Source organism: Mollisia scopiformis (genome assembly GCF_001500285.1).
Source record: "Mollisia scopiformis unplaced genomic scaffold LY89scaffold_7, whole genome shotgun sequence".
Lineage (NCBI taxonomy): Eukaryota > Fungi > Ascomycota > Leotiomycetes > Helotiales > Mollisiaceae > Mollisia > Mollisia scopiformis.
In genome coordinates this window covers 1,340,227-1,363,408 of record NW_017263587.1, presented here as the reverse complement: position 1 = coordinate 1,363,408, position 23,182 = coordinate 1,340,227, and the positions used below count along the sequence as shown (strand labels likewise).

Genomic DNA, 23,182 nt, shown 5'->3' with positions numbered 1-23,182 from the left:
CTTCGGAAAAATTGTTGATTGGCAGATTAGACGAACCGAAAAACTGGGTTTAATCGGACTTGAGATCCAAGATAGCGCTTGTCCTTCTTCACCAATACATCATCCTAGACGTTGAAGTGGAAATTGTCAAAATTGTTGGATTCTCGTTGTTGGAGAGTGTGTCCTGTTGTGGATTTAAGTTGCATTTCATCAATTGGCTCAAGACAGGGACGTTATATAACTTATCGGTTCGGAGCCTTGAAGCAGCTCGGCAGCTTCTGGTGTTGCTTCTGAGAGGTAGTCCCAGTGACGGGTGTTTGTAAGACAAGTTGTCTAAAGCGAGAAGAGTTTGTTTGCCCTGACATTTGTAGTCATTATCCCTTGTTTGCCGCTTTGGCTTTTGCGGGTCGCCAGACGTTTTAGCCTCGTAAGGATGGACACTCTTCTGTGAGTCGCTATCTCCATATTTCAACCATCTCGTTCTACCGCAAGCTTTTCAACTTCCGCTTCTCTATTTTGGACTGGCAACACTCAACAAACCCTTTCTTTCATAATATTTGAGATCTTCCAGCGAGGTTTCTTCGGGACTTGCAACCTACAATGCCCGCAGCCAACAGCCCAATCACTATGGCCGAAAAGGGCAAATCTCCAGCTGAGCCCTGCGAAGAGGCCGAGCAAGAAATTTGGATCTTGGGCGAACGTTTCGCTAACTTGGAAATCTCTGATAGCACGGCGGAGATCGCTGCGAACTCTCCTAGGTATCGACGTAGGTCGTCAACTTTCATCGATGGCGTCCACGATGTGAAGGATGAGCAGGCCCAGGCCATGGCTCCAGCGCAACTGTACAGCACCATGTCTGGAAGACTATTTCACTCTGGTCGAATCGTCATTGTACTTGTTGGCCTTCCAGCGCGTGGCAAGACGTGAGTAACTATCTATCTCGGGCACTGAAGTGGGGTCTAATATTCATGAATTCACAGTCACATCTCCGTCTCCCTCTCCAGATATCTGCAATGGTAGGTGGATCTCTCGCTAGTTAGACTATCTGCTAAGATACATAGGCTTGGTGTCAAGACACGTGTTTTCCACCTGGGAGACTATCGTCGTGCAACCATGGGTCCTGGCGTTGATGTCCCGGAAGATTATTTTTTCATTAATGCCTCGGCTAAATCAGTGATGATCCGTCAGAAGATCCTGAAGAAATGTCGTGAGGATATCTACGGTTGGCTTAATCATGAGAATGGCCAAGTCGCCATTTATGATGCTGTCAATCCTCTATCTGCAGGTCGAGAATCCCTAGCAAAGGAGTTTGCAAAGCACGATGTACAGGTTCGTCACAAATTCGAGCTTACGCATCATAATTTGGCTGCTAATTTTTGTACTAGACCCTCTTCCTAGAATCGTGGGTTGATGACCAAAAGATTCTTGAAGAGAACGCACGCAGCGTCAAGATTTCTTCCCCTGACGTAAGTTATAACATCCCATATCTATGTCTTTCCTATTGACTGGCTTCAGTTTAAGGATATGAATCCCGATGACGCAGCCAAGCTTTATCTGAAGCGAATCGATATGAAGATTCCTCACTTCGAGACGATGAAGGAACCGAATCTTAATTGGATTAAGATGATCAATGCAGGCGACCAACTTGAGTACAACAATCGCAGCTTCGGATACTTGGCCAACCGCATTGTCTTCTACTTGATGAATCTCCATATCAAGTCCCGTCAAACGTTCTTTGCCCGAGCTGGAACTTCAGACAAGACCGATTACTATCAAGCAGACGCACCTCTTGGAGAGGAAGGAAAGATATATGCAGAAAAGATGGCAACTACACTTATTGAACACCGAGAAGCTGAGCGTGCTGCTCTCATTGCGCAAGGCGGCTCCACTGCACCTTTAAAGCCTCTCACTGTTTGGACTTCCACCAGAAAGCGAACTGTCGAGACTGCAGATGCGTTCCTCGAGAGAGGTTATGCCGTTCGTCAGAGATCTCAAATGAGTCAGCTGCACCCCGGTGTCTGTGAGAAGCTGTCGGAGAATGCTATTCGAAAGCTTTACCCAGAGGAGGTTGAGAAGCACCAATCGGATCCTTACCATCATCGATACCCCCGAGCCGAGGTATGTGGATCGAAATTGTTCCTGATGAGATACTTACCTCTCTTTTAGTCTTACCATGATCTTGCAGTTCGCCTGGAGCCAATAATCCTTGAGCTAGAGAGAGAGCAGAACGATCTTCTCATTATCGCTCATGAGTCAGTCCTGCGCGTTCTGTACGGCTATCTGATGGCTTGCGACGCGATGAATATTCCAACTCTAAAGTTCCCCCGTAACAAGATCATCGAGGTAAGTACGGTCATATTCGTATCCGTGTGGTGCTAATGCAGATTTAGATCATTCCTGCCTCTTACCAGAATGAAGCCAAGCTAATCGAAATCCGCGACCTCAACCCCGACATGATCCCTGGATCTCCTGAAGATATTCGGCTTCCAGTCCCACCTAGCGGAATGGTCAGTCCGTTGTCCGGAATGGGAACTCCTGCTATGGGTATCAATACTCCTTCGGAACAGACCATGACCCCTCCAATGCTTCTCAAGCCAATCAGAATCGTCAAGGAGGAGCACCCACTGTCTAAGGACTAATATCCACGTGGACTACGGTTTCAAATGGGCTTTCTGATTTGATATTTCGAACGTTTCCTCGAATTCTCTTGCCTTGTGGTCAATCGTTCTTTGATTTGGTTCTTGCTGACACATGATTGGACGAATCGGTGCATAGGTATGGACGGTTGGATGGGATGGTGCATACAGACGAGAATCGCGGAGTCGAAAAGATGGGGCTGGGTTGCATTTGAATATGGAGCATGGTCAGGAGCCGATGAACATTACACGGCACCTTCGCGAGGCTTTTTCGTTGATTTGTAGAGTAGACTCTGGCGTAGCAACACATACACTCCAAATTGGCCTCACCGAGATGAGGGTGTGTCGACGATGTGACAAAGAGGCTCTTGTGTCACGGAAACCGTCGCCTTGATGCGTTGGCTATCGAGTGACAGCACTGCCTTTGTGCCTCGATCGGCATTTGACTGTCAATGTTCGCTCTTCTGAAAGCTGTGTCTCATGGTGTTCGTGGCAGGCATCTCCTGTTGTACAACTCGAGTTCGGTGAAGAAATGCATAGCGGGAAGCAGCATGGACAGGCTCCAAAGCAATTCATCGCCTCACTTCCGCCATGCTTAGAAGCACCTCTCTTTGGGCATTTGTCCTTCGTTCTTTTGAATATCGAGGCTCTTTTCCTCAACATCAATCAGCAACATATCAGAGAATGGCCGAATTCATTGCATTCGCAAGCGCTGCCGCAGCTGTAACTCAACTAACGGGTCAAATCCTCGATGCCGGCGCCAAAATCCGTTCGTTCTGGAATAATCTACAAGGAGCGCCGAAGCATGTGTCCGACTTGCTCGATGATATTACTGGGCTTGCAAGGGTGATCAACAACATGCCCGAGCAAGAGAATGAAATGGTTAGAGAGTGCTGTCTGAAGGTAAAGCGGATTATGGACGAGTTGCTGTACCAGTTGAATATCCTTAGGTCGGATATGGAGAAGAGTAGGAAGAAAGTGCGGGTTACGTGGGCAAAATTCAAGGTTGTGGAGAAGAAGAGGGTGCTGAGAGAATTGACAGAGCGCTTGGAGAAAGCCAAAAGTCAATTAATGATTGCTAATAGTTTCTATCAGACGTAAGTTGCCATAGCTATCTGTACTGTCTAGCTTCTAACTAAATTATTACAGATCGATGCAGGCAAACATGATGCAGGAGATTATTATGTTAAGAGTGACACTTTGTTCTAGCATTCAGACAGGAGGCGCACAAGCCCTTAACGTCAGCGATCTCCATGGCACCATTATTGAATCGACCACTCAAATCGAAGAAGACGCTGTTTCGAACTCCGGAGGATCTCCAGCCCCGAGAGCAGTGACCCGAAGGCACAGAAGGCGACCTCAAATCACGATCAAGACGTACTGGTGCGGGCTCGGTCGTGTGCAGAAAGTCTGTTCTCGATATGATATTGACCAAGAAGATGAAGGTCTTCCGGACATTGAAATCGAGAAAAGATTTCTACCAAATAGATTCGCTGCTCAAATGGGCTTGCACGGTCTTGGCAAGAAGTCCTCCAAAGTCTTCGGGATGTGGACACACTCTCTCACACCAATTCGGGTGGTTCCCGACGACGTCCCAATAATCCAAGCAGTTGTTCTTGGAGATCTAGAAGCTGTCATCTCGTTAACTGAGCAAAGAAAAGCCACTGTTTTCGACATGAGTGAGCGTGGTTACACATTATTGCATGTAAGGACGGACTTCAAAATACCTGAGGGTTACTGCTCAACTTAAACAGATTGCTGCAGCTCATTTTCGGCCTGAATTATGCAGATGGTTGATAGCTCATGGCCTCAAAGGGGACCTGGTTGACATCGAGTTGGGACGGTTAGGTGTTATCCTTCTTGACCTCGTATTGGCTCCTGACGATACTTAGAACACCGCTCCATATTGCAGCCTGGTACAGTGGATTTAAAAATACTTCCATCGAAGGAGAACCTTCTTTCATGCAACGAGTCGGTTGCGAAAGTGCGGACGAGAAAATAGAACAGACTATCAGAATTCTTGTAAGCGAGGGAGAATGCGACCCTCTCACACAAGCATGGGGGAACAACAAATTTCTATGGATGACGCCCTTGCACCGCTTCACAGGTAGTGCCAAAATATTCACCTATCTTCTTCACCAAGATTATTTCATGGTCGATACAGATTCTTCGCGCCATGAAATGAGGGACATTGCTTCAGTCTATGTACGCCATGGCGGTCCTAATAGTGCCGCACTTGCTATACAATGCCTAAGCAAGGGTGATGGTTTATATTACCTGGCTAGCAAGGTAGATCTTCTCAGAGGGAGCGTACTCCATGACATCGCGAGGAATATCTCCCAGAATCAGTATACGTCCAAAGACTGGGCTCGTGTCGGAGAATCATATCGTCTGCTGTTAAAGAATACACTGAGAGCTGGCGCGGACGTACACGCGTTAGACCATGAGCAACATACTCCTTTCGGAACCCTAGCATGTAGACACCGCACAGACATGCAACAACGCGTCATAAGCTGCCATCCTAGCAAAAGCATATTGACGTGGCTAGATTCAATACGGGCTGTAGGTCATGACCTGCAGCACTATGTCGAGAAAGAATGCGAAATCTACAAGGGCAGACCTCTATGGTGCTCGAAAGGGTGTTGTGAAAGACCGCCAGGTAGATTCACAAGGACGCTGATATTGGATCGAGAACCAACCACAGATAATCTAATATTAGTTGTGAAGGACAAAGGTTCCGGTGGGGATATGTGTGTCCAGCAATCGATGTTCCTTCCTCGAATCTGCAACAAGTTCTACTCTCAAGTACAACAAAAGAATATGATTATTACAGAAGAAACACGCTTCTTCATAACACCGAAAGTGGATGGAGTTCAAGAGTTTGGATTAATACCAAGGGAAACCTGTTCTCCAGTCGTTGATAGTTTGAGTTCGCCCGTAAAGGCAGTTGCAGACGATTACGGAGAGGATCATAGTGTATGAAGAACCAAGAGAGAGATTTCTGACGGCGCCAAAGAAATATCCTGGTATTGAAATCGCAAGTACAGGTGCTATTCGCCGTTTTCTCATCACTGAAGTGCTCAAGTTGTACTGTATGGCTTTTGGCATCGCTCAAGTCCACATCAATTTCATATGGCTAGGTCACGAGAGTTATTATGTGCTGGAGGTCTACTGCTTCATCCTTGTTCAAGTATGTTGTTGAGGCTCTACATGCCCCCGTGCCTCGATATGTTTTGCTATCAATGGCACCCAATGAAATCTTGAAGGCGTAGACATGACATTCACGAGACTCGAGAGTGAACTGGGATGACACTGTAAGCACAGAGAGTCCTTTCAATTCACTCTGTACAACCTCAGAATGTCTGAGTTCTAGCTCGGTAAAGCTATGACAACTCATTGGTCTGCGACGATTCTCGTTGAGAAAGGCAAACGGGTGAAGTACATAGCCCACATGCCGTCGCGTAACACTACAGACAAACATGATGAGCCACGGGAAGCGGTATCGACAGCCTCGTAGGCAGCATCCTCGCATTTCGAGTACCTCAGTGGTACTCAAGTCTCACCTGCTACCATGAACCTCTCTTTTACTCCTATTCTAGGCACATTTTCAAAGTCATAGACAGCCGTTGCATCATCAACATGACAGACCCTCTCACTGCTTTCGGAGCTGTAGCAGGAGCCACTCAGCTGGCAGATCAATTTCTCACCTGCTGCAACCAGCTCTACAAACTATGGACTCGCATCCACGGAGCTCAGAAATATCTCGAAGATCTGTATCGCTAGAGTTACTTACTAGCCAAGACACTGAAGAGCATCCCAAGTCATCTAGGACAACTGTTTGCTGACAGCTTGGAGTATGCCGAATCGGTGTTGAAGGAACTCATGTCTTTGATCGAGACATTGAATGGAGGCTTTAAGACGAATGTTGGACAAGTGAAGCTTCATTGGCAAGGTCTGAAAATTGTGGGAAAGGAGGAGAAATTGAAGGGATTGATAGATAAGGTCAAGGTAGCTAGAGATTAAATAATGCTTGAGATTGCGGTTTAGTTGATGTTAGTATATCTTCTCACGTTAAAAAGAAGAGGAGTTTGCTTGGAAGACGGATCGTACTTATTTCGTGAATAGGAAAGCCCAAGAGATGTCTAGACGAGAATCCGCTAGGCTTCGAGAAGTAATACGCAGCAAGTTCCAAATGGATGGCATCGATTCGGTCGACGAAGATAGCACTATTGGGAACATAATTGATATTTCTGATAGTCCAGCCACCGCTTGTTTCGATGGTACTGAAGTACAGACCTCAGTGGTCGGACAGAATGTGTTCTTGAATACTACCGAAATTGGAGTTGACGAAAATTCAAATCGGGCAGCTAGCCTTCCCGTCCATTCTCCTCGAGTCGCTTCAGAAGGGCAGGCATCAATGGTCCAGATGAAAACATACTGGTGCGGAATTGGACGAGTGCAGAAGGTGCGAACCTACAAGATAAACTCATCTCATCCGACCGAATCTGAAGTGCTGTATTGTGAGACAAATTTCTTGCCCTCAAAGTACGCAGCTTGGATTCGAGCAGGTTACTCTAAGAAAAAGAGACCACGGAACATTGGAGGTCTACGTACATTCGATCTTGCTCCTATATGCATCGTGCCAGAGACTGCAGCAATCTTTGAGGCTTGTATGAGCGGTAATCTAAAGCAAGTTATCGATCTTGTGAAGATGAAGAAGGCCTCTGTCCACGACACAACTGTAGATGGACTGACTCTCCTACATGTATGAATACGGAAGAAGGTTAAATTTCCGCTCTCTGACTGCTCAATAGGTTGCTGGAGCTTACATTAGACCAGAAGTATGCGAATGGCTCATTGATAATGGAATAAGGACGGATGCGATCGATATCAGAAACGGAAGGTCGGTCATTGTTCTCAGAATTGCTCCGACTATTCACTAATAATTCGGCTTCCTCTCCAGGACTGCGCTACACTTCGCAGCTATATATAGTGGATGGGGTAATGGGATGATAGACGAGGTATGGTACCGGCTTCTGCGGCCTGAAAAGAATTGGACTCGTCCTGTGGACGCTGTACAAACCATCAGACTGCTCGTGGGAAAAGGTAAATGTGACCCTATGACCACGACATCTAGTACCTTGAAGAGAATTGGTAAATTGGATTTCTTCAAGACCGATCAAACTCCACTTCACGACTTCAGTGGACCAGCAGAAGCGTTCCAATATCTGCTTCAACAGGACCAATTCTCGATTGATCTAGAAACACGAAACGGAGAAGGTCTCACTGTCGTTGATGCTCATATTAGGAACGGAATTCCAGAGAGAGCAGCAGCTGCAAGACTCCTCGTAAAACATTGGCGACCGTCGACCACTGTTGTAGATACGCAAACCAACCCTATAACGCCCGTTGGGACCGCCGTCGCCAAGTTCATGAGCACTCGTCAATTGAAGCGACAGCTGGCGGAAGAAGACTTTCTTCCCTGGGGCCATGAGGGAGCCAAGCTTGAACAAATTTGCGAAGCATCGATTCTGGAAGCGTCGTCTCTCGGGACCAATATCCACGCTTTAGATATCGGGGGGAGAACACCTTTCTCTGAGTTAACCATGTACTCTGGTTCTATACAGAACGAAATTTATGACGACCTTCCCAAGAGACTAATGGTCTGGTTTAAAATTTTAGTCGAAGCTGGGCATGAACTACAAGATTACATTCGAGCGGAACGAAAAGCCCTCTTGGATTACCACTCGGCTTCTTGGAGGAAGGACAAGGAATGTTGTAAACATCTGATTACAGCTTGTCCGACCTATAGCTGGGCTCTTTGCAGATCAATGATGATAGAGATGAACGCAATGACAGGTGAAATGATAATACACATCAAAGAGGAGTTTTCAATTCCGGCAAAGGTCAAAAATCTGGCAATACGTTGTTGGGGAAGGGAACTAGGATAGTCTTGCCCCCCTCGGCAGATAAGCTTGGCCATTGCGCCTCGCCGAAATGGCAAACAAGGAGTTCGCAGATTGACAGGAATCTCAAGATTTGCAGAGACAACTATAGGATCCCAACAAGCCAATGATTGGTGTCCTTTGGATCACACGAAACATATTGACCACCTTTCGGAATGAAGTCAAGAATATAGGGAGTTTGTAGTAACCAATTGAATTTTCGTCATCGATTTCACATAGCAAACAGCGAAACTTCGCCTCTTTGAAAGCACGTCACGCGTGACGAGAAAAGGTGAACCAAACAGCAGGGCATTGGAAATTCTCAGCAAATCCTGTATTTCGTACTGTCCATGGGATGATAATCCTCTCCCATATGCTTCTCACGCCGCAAATGCCCATGCCAGGTTCACCACCTGATGGCTGACTTTAAGTCTCCATCCTGAACACAATCCTGCCAACGCCCGCTGATGCCCCTTCTATCTACTATGCAGCACCCCCAATGCGATGATGCTCTGGTTCTCATATCCATATCAAACAACCAAGACCCATATCTATACATGCCCTGAACTCCAAATCTACATGATTGTACATTCCCTGTCCGGGACTTTGTTTTCGTCCTTTACCTTCCCTTTGCCTTTGTCCTTATGGTTGTGATGCTCATGCTCGAGCTTCTCGCTTGGGCCTTTGCTCTTATCTCGCTTCTTCTCCTTCTTGCTCTTCGATCGACTAATTCCGCCATTTCCAGCTGTCATCTGTAATCCTTCTGGAGCTGGTCTTAGAGCCGAATCTTCAATCGTGATCGACTTGCGGGGTTCAGCGACGCCATTGGGAACGGCGACATTCTGTTTTGTAGTATCCTTGACCATTTCGTTTTTAGATAGCTGCTCTTTGCTTTTCGTTCCCATCAAGTTCAGCCGCGAAAACGTAGCACTGATCCGATTTTCTCCGGATTGACTGCTTGGGCGACTCTTGCTGCCGAACTTTGTCATTGATGCAGCAGCACGTCCGAATCTCTGAGCGGTCGTCTCTTCGCTGGGTGTGACTGGCGCCGAAGTTGCTTGCACACTGCTGGCTGTACTCGCTAAGCTTGCCACACTAACCTCAGTGTGGGCTAGACTACCTCGTCGGTCGTCCGCCAAGGTCATACTCATTCTGGGGCTTGCGTGACGTTCGTACTCAGAAGATAATCGAATAGTGGGAGCTGACTCATCAGCAGGACCATCAAAGTAGCCCGAAGGGTTTTGACTTTGCATTTCAGCACTCGGGTTCGGGCTGCATTCCGTTATTGACATGCCAATTCCGGAGTCCGTGTACGAAGGAGGCTTCAAGTCGGTTGGTGGTGGTGCTGTTATGTCGTAAATGGGTTGAACTTGGTAGAAAAGGAGATAAGGCGTTTCTCCTTTCAGCGCTTTGCCGATATCAGCGTACTGTACGCGAGGAATACCATTATCGTCGAACATGATCCATCGTTCCTCGGAATAGCTAGGTGGTATGTCTGTATTGCTGAGCTGCCGTGTTGAATGCGAGTCGCCATCAGCTGCTTGTGTTGTCCCACGAATGAATGCTACATAATGCCCCGAATTGATCGCTTCTCCACGATGGCATATGACTGACTGGAGAGAAAGCTTGAATTGTCCTTCTAAAGGATGATCTCTGTCTTCTTCCTGGTCCTCGTTGACGAAGTGGGGTAGGCGGAGATCTAGAGGTATATCTATGTATGTTCTCTTTTTCGTAGGACGGCCTTCGGGTGTGAATGTATATCTTTTCAAGCACACCCCTAACACTGGACGGGTCGATTGGAAATGATCGGCAATCTTGTTCTCGTTTGGAGTCTCGCCTTTTTCCGTATGCCAAGCTATATCATCAATTAGCACTGCTGTTGGGGGACACGAACAAAGACATGGCTGTATATGATGCAAATAAATAGGAGACGGACGAATTAAATGATAAAATTGCCAAGCAGGCATCAGGACCTCTTTTCTTATTGACCCTTTCCGAGTCAGATGGGTCGGACTCGTACTGGACTCGCTAGTTGCCTCGCCTTCGCCAGTCTCAACCATTCTTCGTCTGATGATGCTTGTGGCACGAAGGCGGCCACTAAGACTAAGTGGAGTATTCGGAGTTTGCGGAGTTGTGGGTGTATTAGGAGTAGACCATGAGAGCTCGGAGATTTCTACATGCTCAGACGCTTCCTTAGACGTTGATGGTGAAGCTGCAGACGAGATTGATTGATTTGTCTGTGTCCGTTCCAGGAAGCGATTGACATCGACTCGACCATTGAAGTAACTCTCTAGGCAATCCTCCAACTTGATAGCAGCACCATTAGGATCTTCATCAGGTACAGCTACGTTGAGAAGGCGCTCTTGAATGAGTTTGTGGTCATCACTATCATCCTTCCCGCCGTGTACGAGATCTACTTTCAGAGTAAGAAGTGGTAAGTTGAGGATGTCGGTGATCGCTTGGAATGCTTCAGAAGTATCTTGCTGCTCGAGTCTTGTCGCTGCATCCCAGCCACAAGCTGCTAGAGCCTCCTGTAGATGTTTCGTCTATTCATTGTTTAGCTTCAGCTACGAGAAAAAGGTGGGCTACTCACGATGTCTGTCTGAATTAGTTTACCTGTTCTAAGCATATTGACCCATAGTCGGATGAGAGTGGAGAGACGTCGACGAGGCTCGTCGTCAAAGTTCGTGTATAGGAGTGGTTCAAAACTCGACAATCGGCCGAACATTGAGAACAAAAGTGTATCAAGATAGCAGGTAACAGCATCCTTGTTCTCTGCGCCCAACATATGCACTTTGGGATTGTATGGCTTGACAATTCCTTCCACAGATTCTTGGAAAAGAACCACCATGTCCAAGGCTCTGTCGGCGTCGCCATTGGCATATTTAGAGGCAAGTGCATAATGGATCTGTTCATCCTCAATATTCGAATATCCTATGCCCTGCAATCGTTGCTTTATAGAAGATATCTAGTAGATTGTCAGCACTACTCCAATGACATCCTGGCTAGCATTCTGACCTTGTTGTTTTGTTCCTGCTCTGACTTCTTCTGAGGGTCGGCTTTGAAGAGTGAAGATATGCCTTCGCCAGATCGTGGTCGATTCTGTGTGAAGAAAAGAGTTCTCGAGTCAGTAATGGTGGCTTGTACGTGGGAGAATGATGTCTCTAGCACTGGTGGGCTTTTGCCGTGAGGATTCGAATAGGCTGCGAACAGAGAGGAGACAGAACGAGAGAACAGTAACTTGTTCCCGTGTATGAGCAAGGAGGAAGATGAGCGAAAGTCACAAGGTAATACCTTTCTTTCCGCATTCTTGTCTCTAGATTTGTCCCTTCGATGGCCGCTTGGATCCTTCTCCCGGCGACTCAGGAATCGCTTAACGCCTTCGTTCATGATCGCCGAAGATTTGTGGATTATGTCGAATTCGAGTGCAGTCGGACAGCAATTGATTCTCTGTATGTAAGGTTCGGTGTATTGCGGGAGCCTTGGTGGGGTTGTTGTTGACAACCAAATACCGTACTGCTATCAACGTTGCCTGGAGCGAGTGACGACGACCATTGTCTCTCGTATTCTTGGCTATTGCGACACAAGGTATGCGCAGATATTCCGAGAGGCTGTCCGAGGCAGAAGTGGTAAGATGAAAGCAATGTGAAGTTGTGGTGATTATCCTGACGACGCTGGGAGCTTTGCGAACCCTTGTCAAATCCTTCGTCACATCCTTGTCACACGCCCAGACTAGATCTGTCGGGTCCGCCAATGAGGATAGAGAAGCTTGTACCGTTCAAAATATTCGGCTGAACCTCAATATCAGGAGACCGAGAGAATTTCGGGCGCCAGAGTTACTTCGAAGCAGCACAATGGCTCTCAGAGAGCTTCCATCAGCTCTTCGGAGGCTGGCGGTAAGAGACACACTATCGTCGACCTCATTTGCACGAAATTGCCGCCGATGTGTATCAACTGAAGCAGCCGCAAAAAATGCATCTGAAGACCTACAAGACCTCGAATCGCGATCATCTTACTCTCCCATATCTGTCGCTGCAAATGAGCAAATTGGGACATATGATCCAGTGAAGAGAGTGCAGCAGCGGAGGAGACAACTTCCTGCCAGTCGGTATGATCCCCGGATGATAGACGAAGCTATAGACTTATATACTTTGCAGATACCAATACAAATCACCAAGATACTTCCGCGGACAGTTTCATCCTCACCAACCTCCTCCGAAATCAGATCCTGCCTCAAGAGAATATGTTCCAGGCCCTTTCAACTATTCCAGATTAGAGCAAACCTACCAATCCATGATTGCTCCCGACCTGATGACAATGGCATATGTCCACAAACCACCAGGAACAGTGACTGTTCCCAAATCAGAGCGATTGCGCACTTGGGACGACAGCTCTCCATATCATAAAGGCAGACCGAAGCGTGGACCCAGAGGCCCAGGAGAAGTTCTCCGATTGGTTGAGAAAGACATCCATTGGAGGAACATCCCAAAGATTGAGGAGGTTACTGTGCACAGTATGGTCAAAGGGGCGATCGACGACTCAGCACATCTACACATAGCAGGAATGCTGCTTCAGGCTGTGACTGGAGTCAGACCAATAGTGCACAAGGCGAAACACAGCGTTGCTCAGTTCGGTATCCGAGAGAGCATGCCAATTTCTCTTACTTGCACCATGCGGGGAGATATGGCCTACGAATTCGTTGACAAGTGTATAAATCTGGTATTTCCCAGGATTAAAGATTGGCCTGGTATCAAGGGAACGACTGGTGATAGCAGTGGCAATATCAGCTTTGGTTTCAGCAGAGAAGGGGCTATTTTGTTCCCAGAGGTGGAAATCAACTACGATGTGAGTACATTGTTTCAATTTTGACAGAAATTGTGCTAATACGTGTCTAGATGTACCCACCAAAGATGATTCCAGGTTTCCATGTTACAGTCAAGACCTCCGCCTCATCAGATAGACATGCAAGACTATTGCTTAGTGCAATGGGTCTTCCTTTCTACGGAAAGTTGATAGACTAGACTAGGGGTGGCCTGCTACTATATCTTTAGAATTGTACAAGATATGTATACTATTTGTACACAACCATGTACAATCAAACCATTTGCAACAATTCCTCTTCAAGCAAAGTGAACAAAGATATGGGATCTTGGTGATTTACTGGTGTAGAGATCACCTGGTTGAGAAGTACTATGATGCAAATTCTGGATTGCTTAGGAGACGAATGCTCTATTCAAGTCTCATCCATGCTGCTGGCCATAACCACAAATCACGATTTGATTGATCACCTGAACCATAGCCGTAGATTCCATATCCCATATCCCATAACTCCCATGCAATGCAACATTTTCCAGAATGGCCTATGCTGCTTTAGCAGCCTCTTCCCTCAACCCTCCAATCAACACGTCACAAGCATCCATATTCGCAGCATCAACCTTCTCTCCACTCCTGCCCGTCTTGCCCAACTCCTCCGTCAGCACATCCATAGCAGGCTGATAATTCCTACACGCCGAACTCAGCGCATAAACCGCCTTCCTCCTAACCTGACTATCCTCCTTCTCCCCCGTGGCCAAATTAACCAACGGCGGAATGCCTCCCATCTCAAGACACTTCTCCTGACTCTTCTCATTATTCTGCACCGCCGTGCCCACGCACCAAGCCGCCATCTTCCTCAACTCGCTCTCCTCATGCTGCAAACAGCTCAACAGCGGAGTCCACAACTCCAATGGCGCCAGATTGTTCGCATTATCTAGGTTCTCGATCAATTGCTCGAAGTTGTCGAACGCGACGAGCTTGTCGTCGACGCTGATCTCCGGGTCGGTGGAGAGGATTGCGGCCATGGATGCGCGCATCAGGTCTGCGTCGCTGGGTCCGCCGAAGAGGGCATTGATGGCGTCGGGGTTGAGACCGCGGTTTTCGGGAGGAGCAGCGGATGGGTCATTGGCGGTCGTGGAGGAGTTTTCGACGCCCCATTTGAGGAGTTCGTTGAGTCCTGGGTCCATGGTCGGGAGGTTGTTTGTCTGTGTTGATGTGGGGTATATTTTTCTCGAGGTTGGAGGGGTATTTTGCGCTTTGCTTGATGGTGATTGGTATTCAAGGGATTTGAAATTTCTGGAAGATTTAGGGTGCGTTCTGAAGTCGGGGAAGACAGTTGAATTAGAATCGAGAATCAAAGTTGTCAAATAGTATCTTGGTTGCTTGGAAAAGTGACTCGTTTCTAGAGAAGCTTCGCGCTGCTTCTCGACTCGACCAAAACTTTTTGAAGATCGGCATTTGAATGACCGACATCACTATTATCACACCCGATATTCTGTATACACCCCATGTTGGTGATGACCTCAAATTTACCAAAAGCAGCATCAGAATAAGTAAGCACTAGGAGCCGAAGTTCAGCTTTTGTGTCAAACGGGAATAAGTCTTATCTTTCTACTTTTGAACTGTGTGTGGACGATCATCGTAGAGCTTTGATTCCTAAGGAGACCATCTCATTTCGCGCTTGCAGTCCCTTGCGTAGAGACTTGTAATACTTCTTTCCTCCTTCATATATGCAATAATACACTCATTACTTTCCTTCTTGAAAGGGCGACTCATTTTCTCAGTAGCCATCTCAATTAATCAGAATACGTTTGGAGTTTTTTAATCCAGACTATTCTCTCTAACTGTTCCAAGCAGCTCAACATTGGCTACCTGCAGTTTTGATCCTAAGTATTCCATGGTCACTTATTTATCTCAAGTGCTAAGCAAACTCGCAGAATTTCTCAATGTGGAAGAGGGGTGAATAGAGATACTGATGTGCAACAGACACTGGATCACATCGAAGAGATTGTGAGGCATAAAGCAGCGCATGGGAGCAGAACAAGCATATGAGGTAAAACTGAAGGATAATCCAAAATGTATTAAGAGCAAATTAGTAAATGATAGAAAAGTTAAACAATGTTTCTCGTTCCTATATGGCCTCTGGAGCCCAATTCCCTTAGCTTGACGACGGGCTGTCCTGAAAAGGGATCAGCCACGTGACTAAACTCCACCATGGCACTCTTCCCGTCAAGCCGCAATTGCCTTGAAGCTTAATTGAACAGCATAGACAACGATCATGGCCGTTCCCCGTCTCATGCAAACTTGTAATTCATGCATTATTGCTAAACGGCGCAAATCAAGTGATCTCATTTTACCCCACCATGAAACTGCCCCTCATAAATTGCACGTTATCGCATTCTGAGGCACCGTAGAGACACTTACTGTCCGAGAGGGCCGAGTCGAAGCTTCGTCGGTGGCTGGGGGTGAAGAACGATAGCGCTGCCCTTGCATACGCAAGCACTTACCCCAAATAGGTGACCGTGAACATCACAAACTCGCAAGAAAAGAGTGACCGGTGGCACCTGTACGATGACAAACTGTTCCCGCCTGCTTGGCTCGAGGATGAGATATGCTTAAACGTGGGTGACGGCCGCGGATGTCTTCCCTGACGCGCGTTTGGAGGCAAGTGAAGGTACACAAATGCTCATGGGATTTTGTGGCTGCCTTCAAGGCTTCAAAATTAAGGAGGAAATCATTGCGTGGGTTCTCAAGTAAGTGACCGTAAGTTGCGGTGTGATTGTGATATGAGCTTGCCTGGAATGGGATCTTGTTGAGTTGGCTCGTGCCAAATCCTTTCATAGCCACCTCAATTTTGATAGAAGAGACAGAAGAACTGCACCCTTTGGAATCATACCGAGACTGCAGATCAACTCAGCCTCTGTGTATTCATCAACGAACAGCTGTCTAGAATTGGGCTCTCTCTCCACTGCCATCGCCGCTCTCACCTGATGTGCCAAATAAGCCTTCATCGGCGCCTTCTTGATCCTGAATATTAAAGCGGCGCTCTTCTTTCTTCCAATCCTCGTCGCTTCGCCTCCCGAACAAGCAGTCGCGGCCCACACACTTTCTTGTGACATCGTTCTAGTCCTTCTTCAACTTCACCTCTCCACGAACTTTCCAACACTTCCGTCTTTGAAAAGTCTTTTATCGGCCACGAATCTCCTTCGTGACCTTCTGTATCCTCTGCCAATTCTCTCGATATTATCATCGCGAGAACCTCACACCGCCATATCCCACAAACACTTCCTTTTTATTGACGCCCAGTCGTAATCGCCAACCATGGAAGGTAAGCAGGATTGAAATCAAATTCCAGACGCACTGCGACCTTTGCGCGTCCGTCTCAGAAGTCAGAGTAACATGCTGACGATAATTCCTCTCTACAGAAGAAGTCGCAGCCCTCGTTATTGACAATGGGTAAGCTTTCGCTCCGCAATCCGCTGAGGCTGGAGATTAGCAGTGGGGTAGCTGTTGGACCGCACCAACATCGATCTTTCACGGCCGATAACACTAGAATATGAGGCTGGCGGTATACAAAGGATATGGCTGATATCTAGAACAGTTCTGGAATGTGCAAGGCCGGTTTCGCCGGTGATGATGCTCCTCGAGCTGTCTTCCGTAAGTCTTTATCCTACCTCTCAATACCGACCATCGCTGTCTGCGAATCTTTGTTGATTTGCGAGATGGAGTTCTTGGTAAGAATAATCGTTAACAACTCACATAGCATCCATTGTCGGTCGTCCTCGCCACCATGGGTAAGGCTCTCCTGACCCCGCTATTTCGCCGCTACCTGTAGCAATCGAATATAAAAACTGATAACAATGGTAGTATCATGATCGGTATGGGTCAAAAGGACTCCTACGTCGGTGATGAGGCACAGTCCAAGCGTGGTATTCTCACTCTGAGATATCCTATTGAGCACGGTGTTGTCACCAACTGGGATGACATGGAGAAGATCTGGCATCACACCTTCTACAACGAGCTTCGTGTTGCCCCTGAGGAGCACCCAGTTCTTCTCACCGAGGCCCCAATCAACCCCAAGTCGAACAGAGAGAAGATGACCCAAATCGTTTTCGAGACCTTCAACGCCCCCGCATTCTACGTCTCCATCCAGGCTGTCCTGTCCCTCTACGCTTCCGGTCGTACCACTGGTATCGTTCTTGATTCTGGTGACGGAGTTACCCACGTCGTCCCCATCTATGAAGGTTTCTCCCTCCCCCACGCTATTGCCCGTGTCGATATGGCTGGTCGTGATCTTACCGACTACCTGATGAAGATCTTGGCTGAGAGAGGTTACACTTTCTCTACCACTGCCGAGCGAGAAATCGTCCGTGATATCAAGGAGAAGCTCTGCTACGTCGCTCTTGACTTCGAGCAAGAGATCCAAACTGCAAGCCAATCTTCCAGCTTGGAGAAGTCCTATGAACTTCCTGATGGACAAGTTATCACCATTGGTAACGAGCGTTTCCGTGCTCCAGAGGCACTCTTCCAGCCATCTGTCTTGGGTCTTGAAAGCGGTGGTATCCACGTCACTACCTTCAACTCCATCATGAAGTGTGATGTCGATGTCCGTAAGGATCTCTATGGTAACATTGTCATGGTAAGATATAATATCACAGTGCAGGTGTGAAGTCTGCTAACTTGGAAAACAGTCCGGTGGAACGACCATGTACCCAGGTATCTCCGACCGTATGCAGAAGGAAATCACTGCTCTTGCACCATCCTCCATGAAGGTCAAGATCATTGCTCCTCCCGAGCGAAAGTACTCCGTCTGGATCGGTGGTTCCATTCTCGCCTCCCTGTCTACCTTCCAGCAAATGTGGATCTCAAAGCAAGAGTACGACGAGTCTGGACCTTCCATCGTCCACCGCAAGTGCTTCTAAGGTGTGCATTATCAGTATCTGCTCTTTGTGTGTTGAGACTGACAATCCTCCAAAGCATCCTGCAGACAATATGTGTGTACGTCACGAACTTCACGAATATGATCAAGACGAAGACTCGAGCAAAGCATCAATTCCCGTTTTGCTGTCCCACGACGTGTTTACATTCCGAAAAGTTCTGGTAGCGGTTGAGCGTCTGGGTGGTCTCTTTCAGAGAACGGATATCTGGCATGTTCTTAGCTGGCTGTTTTTCTTGGAGGAGTGGTCAACACATTGTCGTTTATCGATCACTTAATCGGTCGTCAATCATACAAAGCCTTTCTTCTACTTTATGGTTCCCCTTCGTCACATTACTCGCGCGTGGTCTTTCAGAAGTGTCTTCCTTTTCTCGTTGGAGAGCGAGGCAGACATCAAGCATGATTTTCTAGAAACCCCCAATGAATAGGCTGTCACTGACTTTACATGGTGAATGGATTATTGGTGAAGTCTGAATTCCAGGGATCCAGTATTCCGGGACTAGCAGCAATGGCCTTCCTCATCATCGAGATATATTGCAAGAATAACATGCAAGCCGTGAAGATCCATGAATTAATATGCTACAATACCCCAAAGAGGCCATCCCAGCGGGGGTAGACTGCATTTCAAGGAATAGCAGCCTCAAGTCTCCACTATGAATATGCATTAAAATGCTTCTGGAAGGTTGGCATGGGCTCCCGCGCTCGCTAACGCACAACGCTTAGGGCATTCATCTCCGATACTGGGCTCCACTTACTGCTACCAAGGGGGGCAAGTCAAATCGCGATTTTTTGGTAACCCACGTGTTTGCGATGGTAGATTGCTGTTTACGCGTTTTCTATGTAGGTAGGGAGGGAACGTGGTGTTGGGTCGTGCGGTGATCGGATCGGTGGTGGTGCCGATAGGTGGGATTGTGTATTTTTTAGGGGAGGGATTGAGTTTATTTCTTGGGCTTGGGAAGATCTCGTGGGGACGAGGATAGTGGGTAGGTAGGTTAGGGATAGGTATAAGTATTTTGTCTATTCCTGCTTTCGTGGCGATCTCTCTTCTTCTGTGCTTGTAGGTCCGAAGTCCATTCTTTTATCGTGCTTGCATACATTCGTTTGTTTGTTTGCTTGCTTGTTTGTTGATTTGCTCGACTGTACCTCTCCATTCGAGTGATTTCGAGAAGAGGAATGGCTGTCCTCAGTACGGTGAAGCTTGCTGGTGTGGTGGCGCTGTTGAGAAGTGTGCAGGCGACGACGTATCTGGCTCCTGCTCAGGATATTGTGCTGCCAGCCAGTGAGAGTGCGACTGAGCCATTGGAGTGGTTGGGTGCTAATAGTCCTTACTTTGCTGGTGAGTGCTACTTTTTCTTGACTTTTGGAATATTGAACATTCAAGGAGGAGGAAAATATGAGTTCGAGGATGAACAAGATGTTGTGGAATTATGCAGCGAAGGAAGCATGGCTGATACAATACAGGGCCCAACATCAACGACATCAGCAACTCGGTTCCTGAGGGTTGCACTGTCGAGCAAGTCGCATACAATGTCCGACATGGAAGCAGATTTCCGGACAGCGGTGCTTACGCTCAATGGACGACGCTATACGCCAAGATTCAAGCCGCGAACTTTACTGCTACAGGCAGCATGGCGTTCTTGAAGGGCTGGGAGCCGGTCCTCACAAATCCTACTCTAGAGATTTCTCAGGAGAGTCCAACGGGCTTCAAGGAGGCTTATGATCTTGGATACCAATTGAGAACTAGGTAAGCTTCTGGTCTATGGTCATGTGGAATAGAAGAAGCTGCTAACGAGGATGAAGATATCCGAAGTTGTATGCGTACGGAACACCCTTCATCAGTTGGGCGAACTTGTACCCTCGTGTTGTCCAAACTGCACAGAACTTTGTGCGAGGTTTCCTTGGTTCCACTGCTTCCAGCCTAGGACAAGTAATCACAATCAACTCGACTGGATCTGAGCAAGCCCTGTTCGATTCCTTGTCCCCAAGTGATCTTTGCCGCCTATTCGTGGATGGCAATGGTGGCACTGAACGCAAGTCTTTCGGAAGCTTGTGATGAAAACCAGCTAATTCCTTAATAGAAGTAACGTGGAATGCCCTCTACCTTCCGCCCATTTTGGCACGTCTAGAAGCACTGATCGACGGCAACTTGACATTCACTACCACTGATGTCTCCATCATGCCTTATCTCTGCGGTTTCGAATCTCAGATCACTGGCACGCTTTCCCCTTGGTGCTCAGTCTTCACGGACGCCGAGCTCAAGCAATACGAATATGCTCAAGATCTTCGATACTACTACGGAATGGGCCCCGGCGAAGATCTTCCATCGAAAATGATGTTGCCGTATTTGGACAGCCTCGTTGGCCTTCTGAGCCAAGGACCAGGTATCAATGGGACTTTTGCAAATGGCACGAGCTTCGCACTGCCCAACATCATCACTGCTTTCATGAATGATGGGCAAATCACCGAGTTGGGTGCTGCTACCGGTGTCTGGGATGAGACTATCTCCCTTGGTAATGGGATTTCCATCCCAGATGGATACACCTACATCGCTAGCCGCTTTGTTTCCATGCGAGGGACTGTGGCTTTTGAGCGTCTAAACTGCATTGCTTCATCAGCCTCTAACGTGGAGAGAGCAGAAGAGAGAGTCGTTACTTTCACCGAGAAGAAAACTACCACTGTCTGCACGGAGACTGAACCATCAACTACTTTGGGCGAGGTCACGACCAAAAGGCCGGAGATGACCACTTCGACTCTTGTCAAGACGTCCTCATACATTGTCTCTTCTTGTGCCCATAATGACAAGAACTGCAAGGTTGGAGAGACAACGTCAACTGTTTATACCACGACCACTGTCTGCCCGGTTGAGGCATCTACAACTTCTGCTGCTGCTTCTTGGACTACTTCCACTTATCTGTCAACCCCCACTGGCAAAGTGAGCTCCTGTGCATGGGGCGCAAAAGACTGCACCATTGGTCAGATGACCACTTCTGTAGTCACTTCAAAGACAAGCTACACAGTCTCCGCAAGCGCCACTGCCACATCCAGCCCCTCTACTTCTACTTTCGTAACCAAGACCAGTTCTGGATCGGGATCTGCGTCTGGCAGTGCTTCGATCTCAGCTTCCGCCTCCACGAGCTCTGGCTACTCAAACAGCACCCTCAACACCTCCACCTCCTCCACCTCCTCTCTAAACGCCACAACCACAAACCCCTACTCCAACAGCAGCAGCAGCAGCAGCAGCACCCTCTCCCTCCCAACCTCAACTCCCACCCCAGGAGGAAACCAAACCTACATCCGCATCCTCCTCAACGACGCCGTCTACCCGGTCCCCTCCTGCCAAGACGGGCCCGGAAAGTCATGTTTGATGAGCGAGTACGTGCAGATTATCAAATCGAAGGTCGCTGCTGCCGGGGATCTGGTCACGAGGTGTAATGTGACGGCGAAGGATCATCCGACAGCTGTTAAGGGGGCGAGTTTCTTTACGGATTTGAGTGATAGTTGGTTGGCGAGTGTCGTGCCGTAGATAAGTCAATGAGGGAGGTACATATTTATGATTTTAAAGTAATTTGGTAATGCTTGTAGATAGATGGTGTGGGTACGGGTTATGAATTTATGAGAATTCAATGTTTGGACGATATGATGGGTTGTTTGATTTTGAATATCTGCACTGAAGTCTGCCTATTCTTTTCGCCCCGTATTCGACCTCCAAGCTCCATGGCGGCGACTTTCTCTCGGTGCGCAGATTCTCAATTGAATCAAATCCTAGCAGAGACAGGGCGTATGGATTGTCTGGTAATTGCTGCAAGTTACCCCACTTGGTACATCACTGCCAGTTTGTAGATAAATGGTATAGTATCCACTCGTGCTCGACGCACAAGCCAGGAAGTTCAGTTCTACGATATGTTAGCTAAATTGACGCTGAAGGTTGAAAAGTGGATCAAAATATTCTTCATCTGGGTGAGTATTGGAATTGAAGATATACAGCATGGCAGAAAACATTCGAGGCTACCGAGAAGTGATTGTCCCGAAGAACTCCAAGCTCTGAACCAATACCGCCAGTTGCCTGAAGCAACATCAAGTAAATCAACGAAATGAAAAAGTAGCAACTCACGTCTGCCATAAGTACTCGCCGTGGAAGTAATAACCGTATCACCCTCCAACGCCCACGCAGTTGTATTACTCGTAGCATCAAGGCTCAACGGCAAATAACTCTTCCCATCAACCTTGGGCCCAATATTCAAATACAAACTAGAATTCAAGCTTTGAATGGAAGAATCGAGGTTGAAGTATTCGGAGGAGGATTCGGGGCCCATTACTGGGGTCGATTTGGAGGAGGGCAGGGATTGGAGATAGAGGTGGAAGATAGGGGACTGGACGCCTCGGAGTTGGTAGGGTTTTAGGGCAGGGTCGCGGGGTAAGAGGTCGGGTGTTGGGGAGGAAAGGGCGTTAAGGGCGAGGAGGGGGAGGAGGAGGAGGAATAGCATGGTGAAGGGAGTATGAAAGGTTGAGGGCGAAAATATGTACAGAGAAGTAGATAATACGAGAGCAGAATAATTCACATGAGTGCGGAACAAACTTTTAAATGTGTTATGATTCATGATGGAAGAATAGTCATATGACGTTCGAAATTGATTCGTTTTTAGGCGGGAAGGGATAGTGTGGGGTTTCAAATAGAGGCTGAATTAACTTAGGCATCACTTGCCTAGTGCAGGACAGATAGTGGTATCTAAAAGATAATTTCATTTGCTTGTATTTTAAGCGATTGGCGCACAAGAGTTTATTTAAACTTAATTTGAAAGAAGAGTATCGAAGCAACGGGAGCGGACCGACGGTCAGATGCATGCTCAAGGATATATTAGAAATGTTGCAAC

At 47.5% G+C, this 23,182-nt stretch overlaps 10 protein-coding genes across 10 annotated transcripts; 7 read left to right on the top strand and 3 right to left on the bottom strand.

Moving 5' to 3' along the window:
• Positions 1-91: 91 nt before the first annotated feature.
• LY89DRAFT_682917 (bifunctional 6-phosphofructo-2-kinase/fructose-2,6-bisphosphate 2-phosphatase) lies at positions 92-3,086 on the top strand. The gene is made up of 9 exons (XM_018214601.1): positions 92-298; positions 351-426; positions 708-902; positions 960-995; positions 1,041-1,308; positions 1,365-1,445; positions 1,495-2,097; positions 2,146-2,322; positions 2,370-3,086. The coding sequence occupies exons 2-9, from the start codon at positions 413-415 to the stop codon at positions 2,616-2,618; spliced, it is 1,623 nt and encodes a 540-aa protein (XP_018074488.1). The 5' UTR covers positions 92-298; positions 351-412; the 3' UTR covers positions 2,619-3,086.
• On the top strand, positions 3,067-4,734 carry LY89DRAFT_472028 (uncharacterized protein). The gene is made up of 3 exons (XM_018207771.1): positions 3,067-3,712; positions 3,765-4,320; positions 4,370-4,734. Exons 1-3 carry the CDS (start codon positions 3,207-3,209, stop codon positions 4,505-4,507), a joined length of 1,200 nt encoding a protein of 399 aa, XP_018074487.1. The 5' UTR covers positions 3,067-3,206; the 3' UTR covers positions 4,508-4,734.
• On the top strand, positions 4,537-5,606 carry LY89DRAFT_682916 (uncharacterized protein). The gene has a single exon (XM_018214600.1). The coding sequence runs from the start codon at positions 4,578-4,580 to the stop codon at positions 5,595-5,597; it is 1,020 nt and encodes a 339-aa protein (XP_018074486.1). The 5' UTR covers positions 4,537-4,577; the 3' UTR covers positions 5,598-5,606.
• An 857-nt stretch (positions 5,607-6,463) lies between these two features.
• On the top strand, positions 6,464-8,596 carry LY89DRAFT_772947 (uncharacterized protein). Its single transcript, XM_018221919.1, has 4 exons — positions 6,464-6,667; positions 6,741-7,380; positions 7,430-7,518; positions 7,609-8,596. Coding segments are annotated over exons 1-4 (1,689 nt in total). The 5' UTR covers positions 6,464-6,665; the 3' UTR covers positions 8,567-8,596.
• Positions 8,597-8,820: 224 nt separating this feature from the next.
• LY89DRAFT_779978 (cysteine proteinase) lies at positions 8,821-12,242 on the bottom strand. Its single transcript, XM_018222345.1, has 5 exons — positions 11,855-12,242; positions 11,579-11,800; positions 11,154-11,528; positions 10,497-11,106; positions 8,821-10,415 (listed from the first exon to the last, which is right to left on the bottom strand). Exons 1-5 carry the CDS (start codon positions 11,948-11,950, stop codon positions 9,136-9,138), a joined length of 2,583 nt encoding a protein of 860 aa, XP_018074484.1. The 5' UTR covers positions 11,951-12,242; the 3' UTR covers positions 8,821-9,135.
• A 90-nt stretch (positions 12,243-12,332) lies between these two features.
• On the top strand, positions 12,333-13,751 carry LY89DRAFT_471747 (ribosomal protein L5). The gene is made up of 3 exons (XM_018207767.1): positions 12,333-12,668; positions 12,718-13,405; positions 13,456-13,751. Exons 1-3 carry the CDS (start codon positions 12,415-12,417, stop codon positions 13,579-13,581), a joined length of 1,068 nt encoding a protein of 355 aa, XP_018074483.1. The 5' UTR covers positions 12,333-12,414; the 3' UTR covers positions 13,582-13,751.
• A 169-nt stretch (positions 13,752-13,920) lies between these two features.
• LY89DRAFT_580233 (Fes1-domain-containing protein) lies at positions 13,921-14,562 on the bottom strand (the record flags this gene model as incomplete). The annotated part of the gene is made up of 1 exon (XM_018209047.1): positions 13,921-14,562. One exon carries the CDS (start codon positions 14,560-14,562, stop codon positions 13,921-13,923), a length of 642 nt encoding a protein of 213 aa, XP_018074482.1.
• Positions 14,563-16,263: 1,701 nt separating this feature from the next.
• Positions 16,264-18,481, top strand: LY89DRAFT_682914 (actin). Its single transcript, XM_018214599.1, has 6 exons — positions 16,264-16,703; positions 16,801-16,831; positions 16,977-17,032; positions 17,139-17,169; positions 17,243-18,014; positions 18,067-18,481. Exons 1-6 carry the CDS (start codon positions 16,697-16,699, stop codon positions 18,295-18,297), a joined length of 1,128 nt encoding a protein of 375 aa, XP_018074481.1. The 5' UTR covers positions 16,264-16,696; the 3' UTR covers positions 18,298-18,481.
• Positions 18,482-19,124: 643 nt separating this feature from the next.
• On the top strand, positions 19,125-21,911 carry LY89DRAFT_641672 (phosphoglycerate mutase-like protein). Its single transcript, XM_018211724.1, has 4 exons — positions 19,125-19,647; positions 19,773-20,055; positions 20,112-20,341; positions 20,390-21,911. The coding sequence occupies exons 1-4, from the start codon at positions 19,485-19,487 to the stop codon at positions 21,832-21,834; spliced, it is 2,121 nt and encodes a 706-aa protein (XP_018074480.1). The 5' UTR covers positions 19,125-19,484; the 3' UTR covers positions 21,835-21,911.
• Positions 21,912-22,814, bottom strand: LY89DRAFT_716570 (uncharacterized protein). Its single transcript, XM_018218276.1, has 2 exons — positions 22,423-22,814; positions 21,912-22,204 (listed from the first exon to the last, which is right to left on the bottom strand). Exons 1-2 carry the CDS (start codon positions 22,793-22,795, stop codon positions 22,074-22,076), a joined length of 504 nt encoding a protein of 167 aa, XP_018074479.1. The 5' UTR covers positions 22,796-22,814; the 3' UTR covers positions 21,912-22,073.
• Between the last annotated feature and the right edge of the window lie 368 nt (positions 22,815-23,182).

What these genes read in the sequence shown, in the direction of transcription:
- LY89DRAFT_682917 (XM_018214601.1), top strand. An exon ending in TTGCAAAGCACGATGTACAG is followed by an intron (nt 1,309 to 1,364) that starts GTTCGTCACAAA and finishes TTTTTGTACTAG; the next exon opens with ACCCTCTTCCTAGAATCGTG. An exon ending in TCAAGATTTCTTCCCCTGAC is followed by an intron (nt 1,446 to 1,494) that starts GTAAGTTATAAC and finishes GACTGGCTTCAG; the next exon opens with TTTAAGGATATGAATCCCGA.
- LY89DRAFT_472028 (XM_018207771.1), top strand. Translation starts at nt 3,207, where the DNA reads ATGCTTAGAAGCACCTCTCTTTGGGCATTTGTCCTTCGTTCTTTTGAA. An exon ending in GCTAATAGTTTCTATCAGAC is followed by an intron (nt 3,713 to 3,764) that starts GTAAGTTGCCAT and finishes AAATTATTACAG; the next exon opens with ATCGATGCAGGCAAACATGA. An exon ending in GTGGTTACACATTATTGCAT is followed by an intron (nt 4,321 to 4,369) that starts GTAAGGACGGAC and finishes CAACTTAAACAG; the next exon opens with ATTGCTGCAGCTCATTTTCG.
- LY89DRAFT_682916 (XM_018214600.1), top strand. Translation starts at nt 4,578, where the DNA reads ATGCAACGAGTCGGTTGCGAAAGTGCGGACGAGAAAATAGAACAGACT.
- LY89DRAFT_772947 (XM_018221919.1), top strand. An exon ending in ATGGACTGACTCTCCTACAT is followed by an intron (nt 7,381 to 7,429) that starts GTATGAATACGG and finishes ACTGCTCAATAG; the next exon opens with GTTGCTGGAGCTTACATTAG. An exon ending in ATCGATATCAGAAACGGAAG is followed by an intron (nt 7,519 to 7,608) that starts GTCGGTCATTGT and finishes AGCTATATATAG; the next exon opens with TGGATGGGGTAATGGGATGA.
- LY89DRAFT_779978 (XM_018222345.1), bottom strand. Translation starts at nt 11,950, where the DNA reads ATGAACGAAGGCGTTAAGCGATTCCTGAGTCGCCGGGAGAAGGATCCA. An exon ending in ACAAGAATGCGGAAAGAAAG is followed by an intron (nt 11,801 to 11,854) that starts GTATTACCTTGT and finishes CACGGGAACAAG; the next exon opens with TTACTGTTCTCTCGTTCTGT. An exon ending in GCAATTTTATCATTTAATTC is followed by an intron (nt 10,416 to 10,496) that starts GTCCGTCTCCTA and finishes TTGATGATATAG; the next exon opens with CTTGGCATACGGAAAAAGGC.
- LY89DRAFT_471747 (XM_018207767.1), top strand. Translation starts at nt 12,415, where the DNA reads ATGGCTCTCAGAGAGCTTCCATCAGCTCTTCGGAGGCTGGCGGTAAGA. An exon ending in AGACAACTTCCTGCCAGTCG is followed by an intron (nt 12,669 to 12,717) that starts GTATGATCCCCG and finishes TATACTTTGCAG; the next exon opens with ATACCAATACAAATCACCAA. An exon ending in AGGTGGAAATCAACTACGAT is followed by an intron (nt 13,406 to 13,455) that starts GTGAGTACATTG and finishes ATACGTGTCTAG; the next exon opens with ATGTACCCACCAAAGATGAT.
- LY89DRAFT_682914 (XM_018214599.1), top strand. An exon ending in GCCCTCGTTATTGACAATGG is followed by an intron (nt 16,832 to 16,976) that starts GTAAGCTTTCGC and finishes TATCTAGAACAG; the next exon opens with TTCTGGAATGTGCAAGGCCG. An exon ending in GGTCGTCCTCGCCACCATGG is followed by an intron (nt 17,170 to 17,242) that starts GTAAGGCTCTCC and finishes TAACAATGGTAG; the next exon opens with TATCATGATCGGTATGGGTC.
- LY89DRAFT_641672 (XM_018211724.1), top strand. Translation starts at nt 19,485, where the DNA reads ATGGCTGTCCTCAGTACGGTGAAGCTTGCTGGTGTGGTGGCGCTGTTG. An exon ending in TAATAGTCCTTACTTTGCTG is followed by an intron (nt 19,648 to 19,772) that starts GTGAGTGCTACT and finishes GATACAATACAG; the next exon opens with GGCCCAACATCAACGACATC. An exon ending in GGATACCAATTGAGAACTAG is followed by an intron (nt 20,056 to 20,111) that starts GTAAGCTTCTGG and finishes ACGAGGATGAAG; the next exon opens with ATATCCGAAGTTGTATGCGT.
- LY89DRAFT_716570 (XM_018218276.1), bottom strand. Translation starts at nt 22,795, where the DNA reads ATGCTATTCCTCCTCCTCCTCCCCCTCCTCGCCCTTAACGCCCTTTCC. An exon ending in GGCGAGTACTTATGGCAGAC is followed by an intron (nt 22,205 to 22,422) that starts GTGAGTTGCTAC and finishes AACATATCGTAG; the next exon opens with AACTGAACTTCCTGGCTTGT.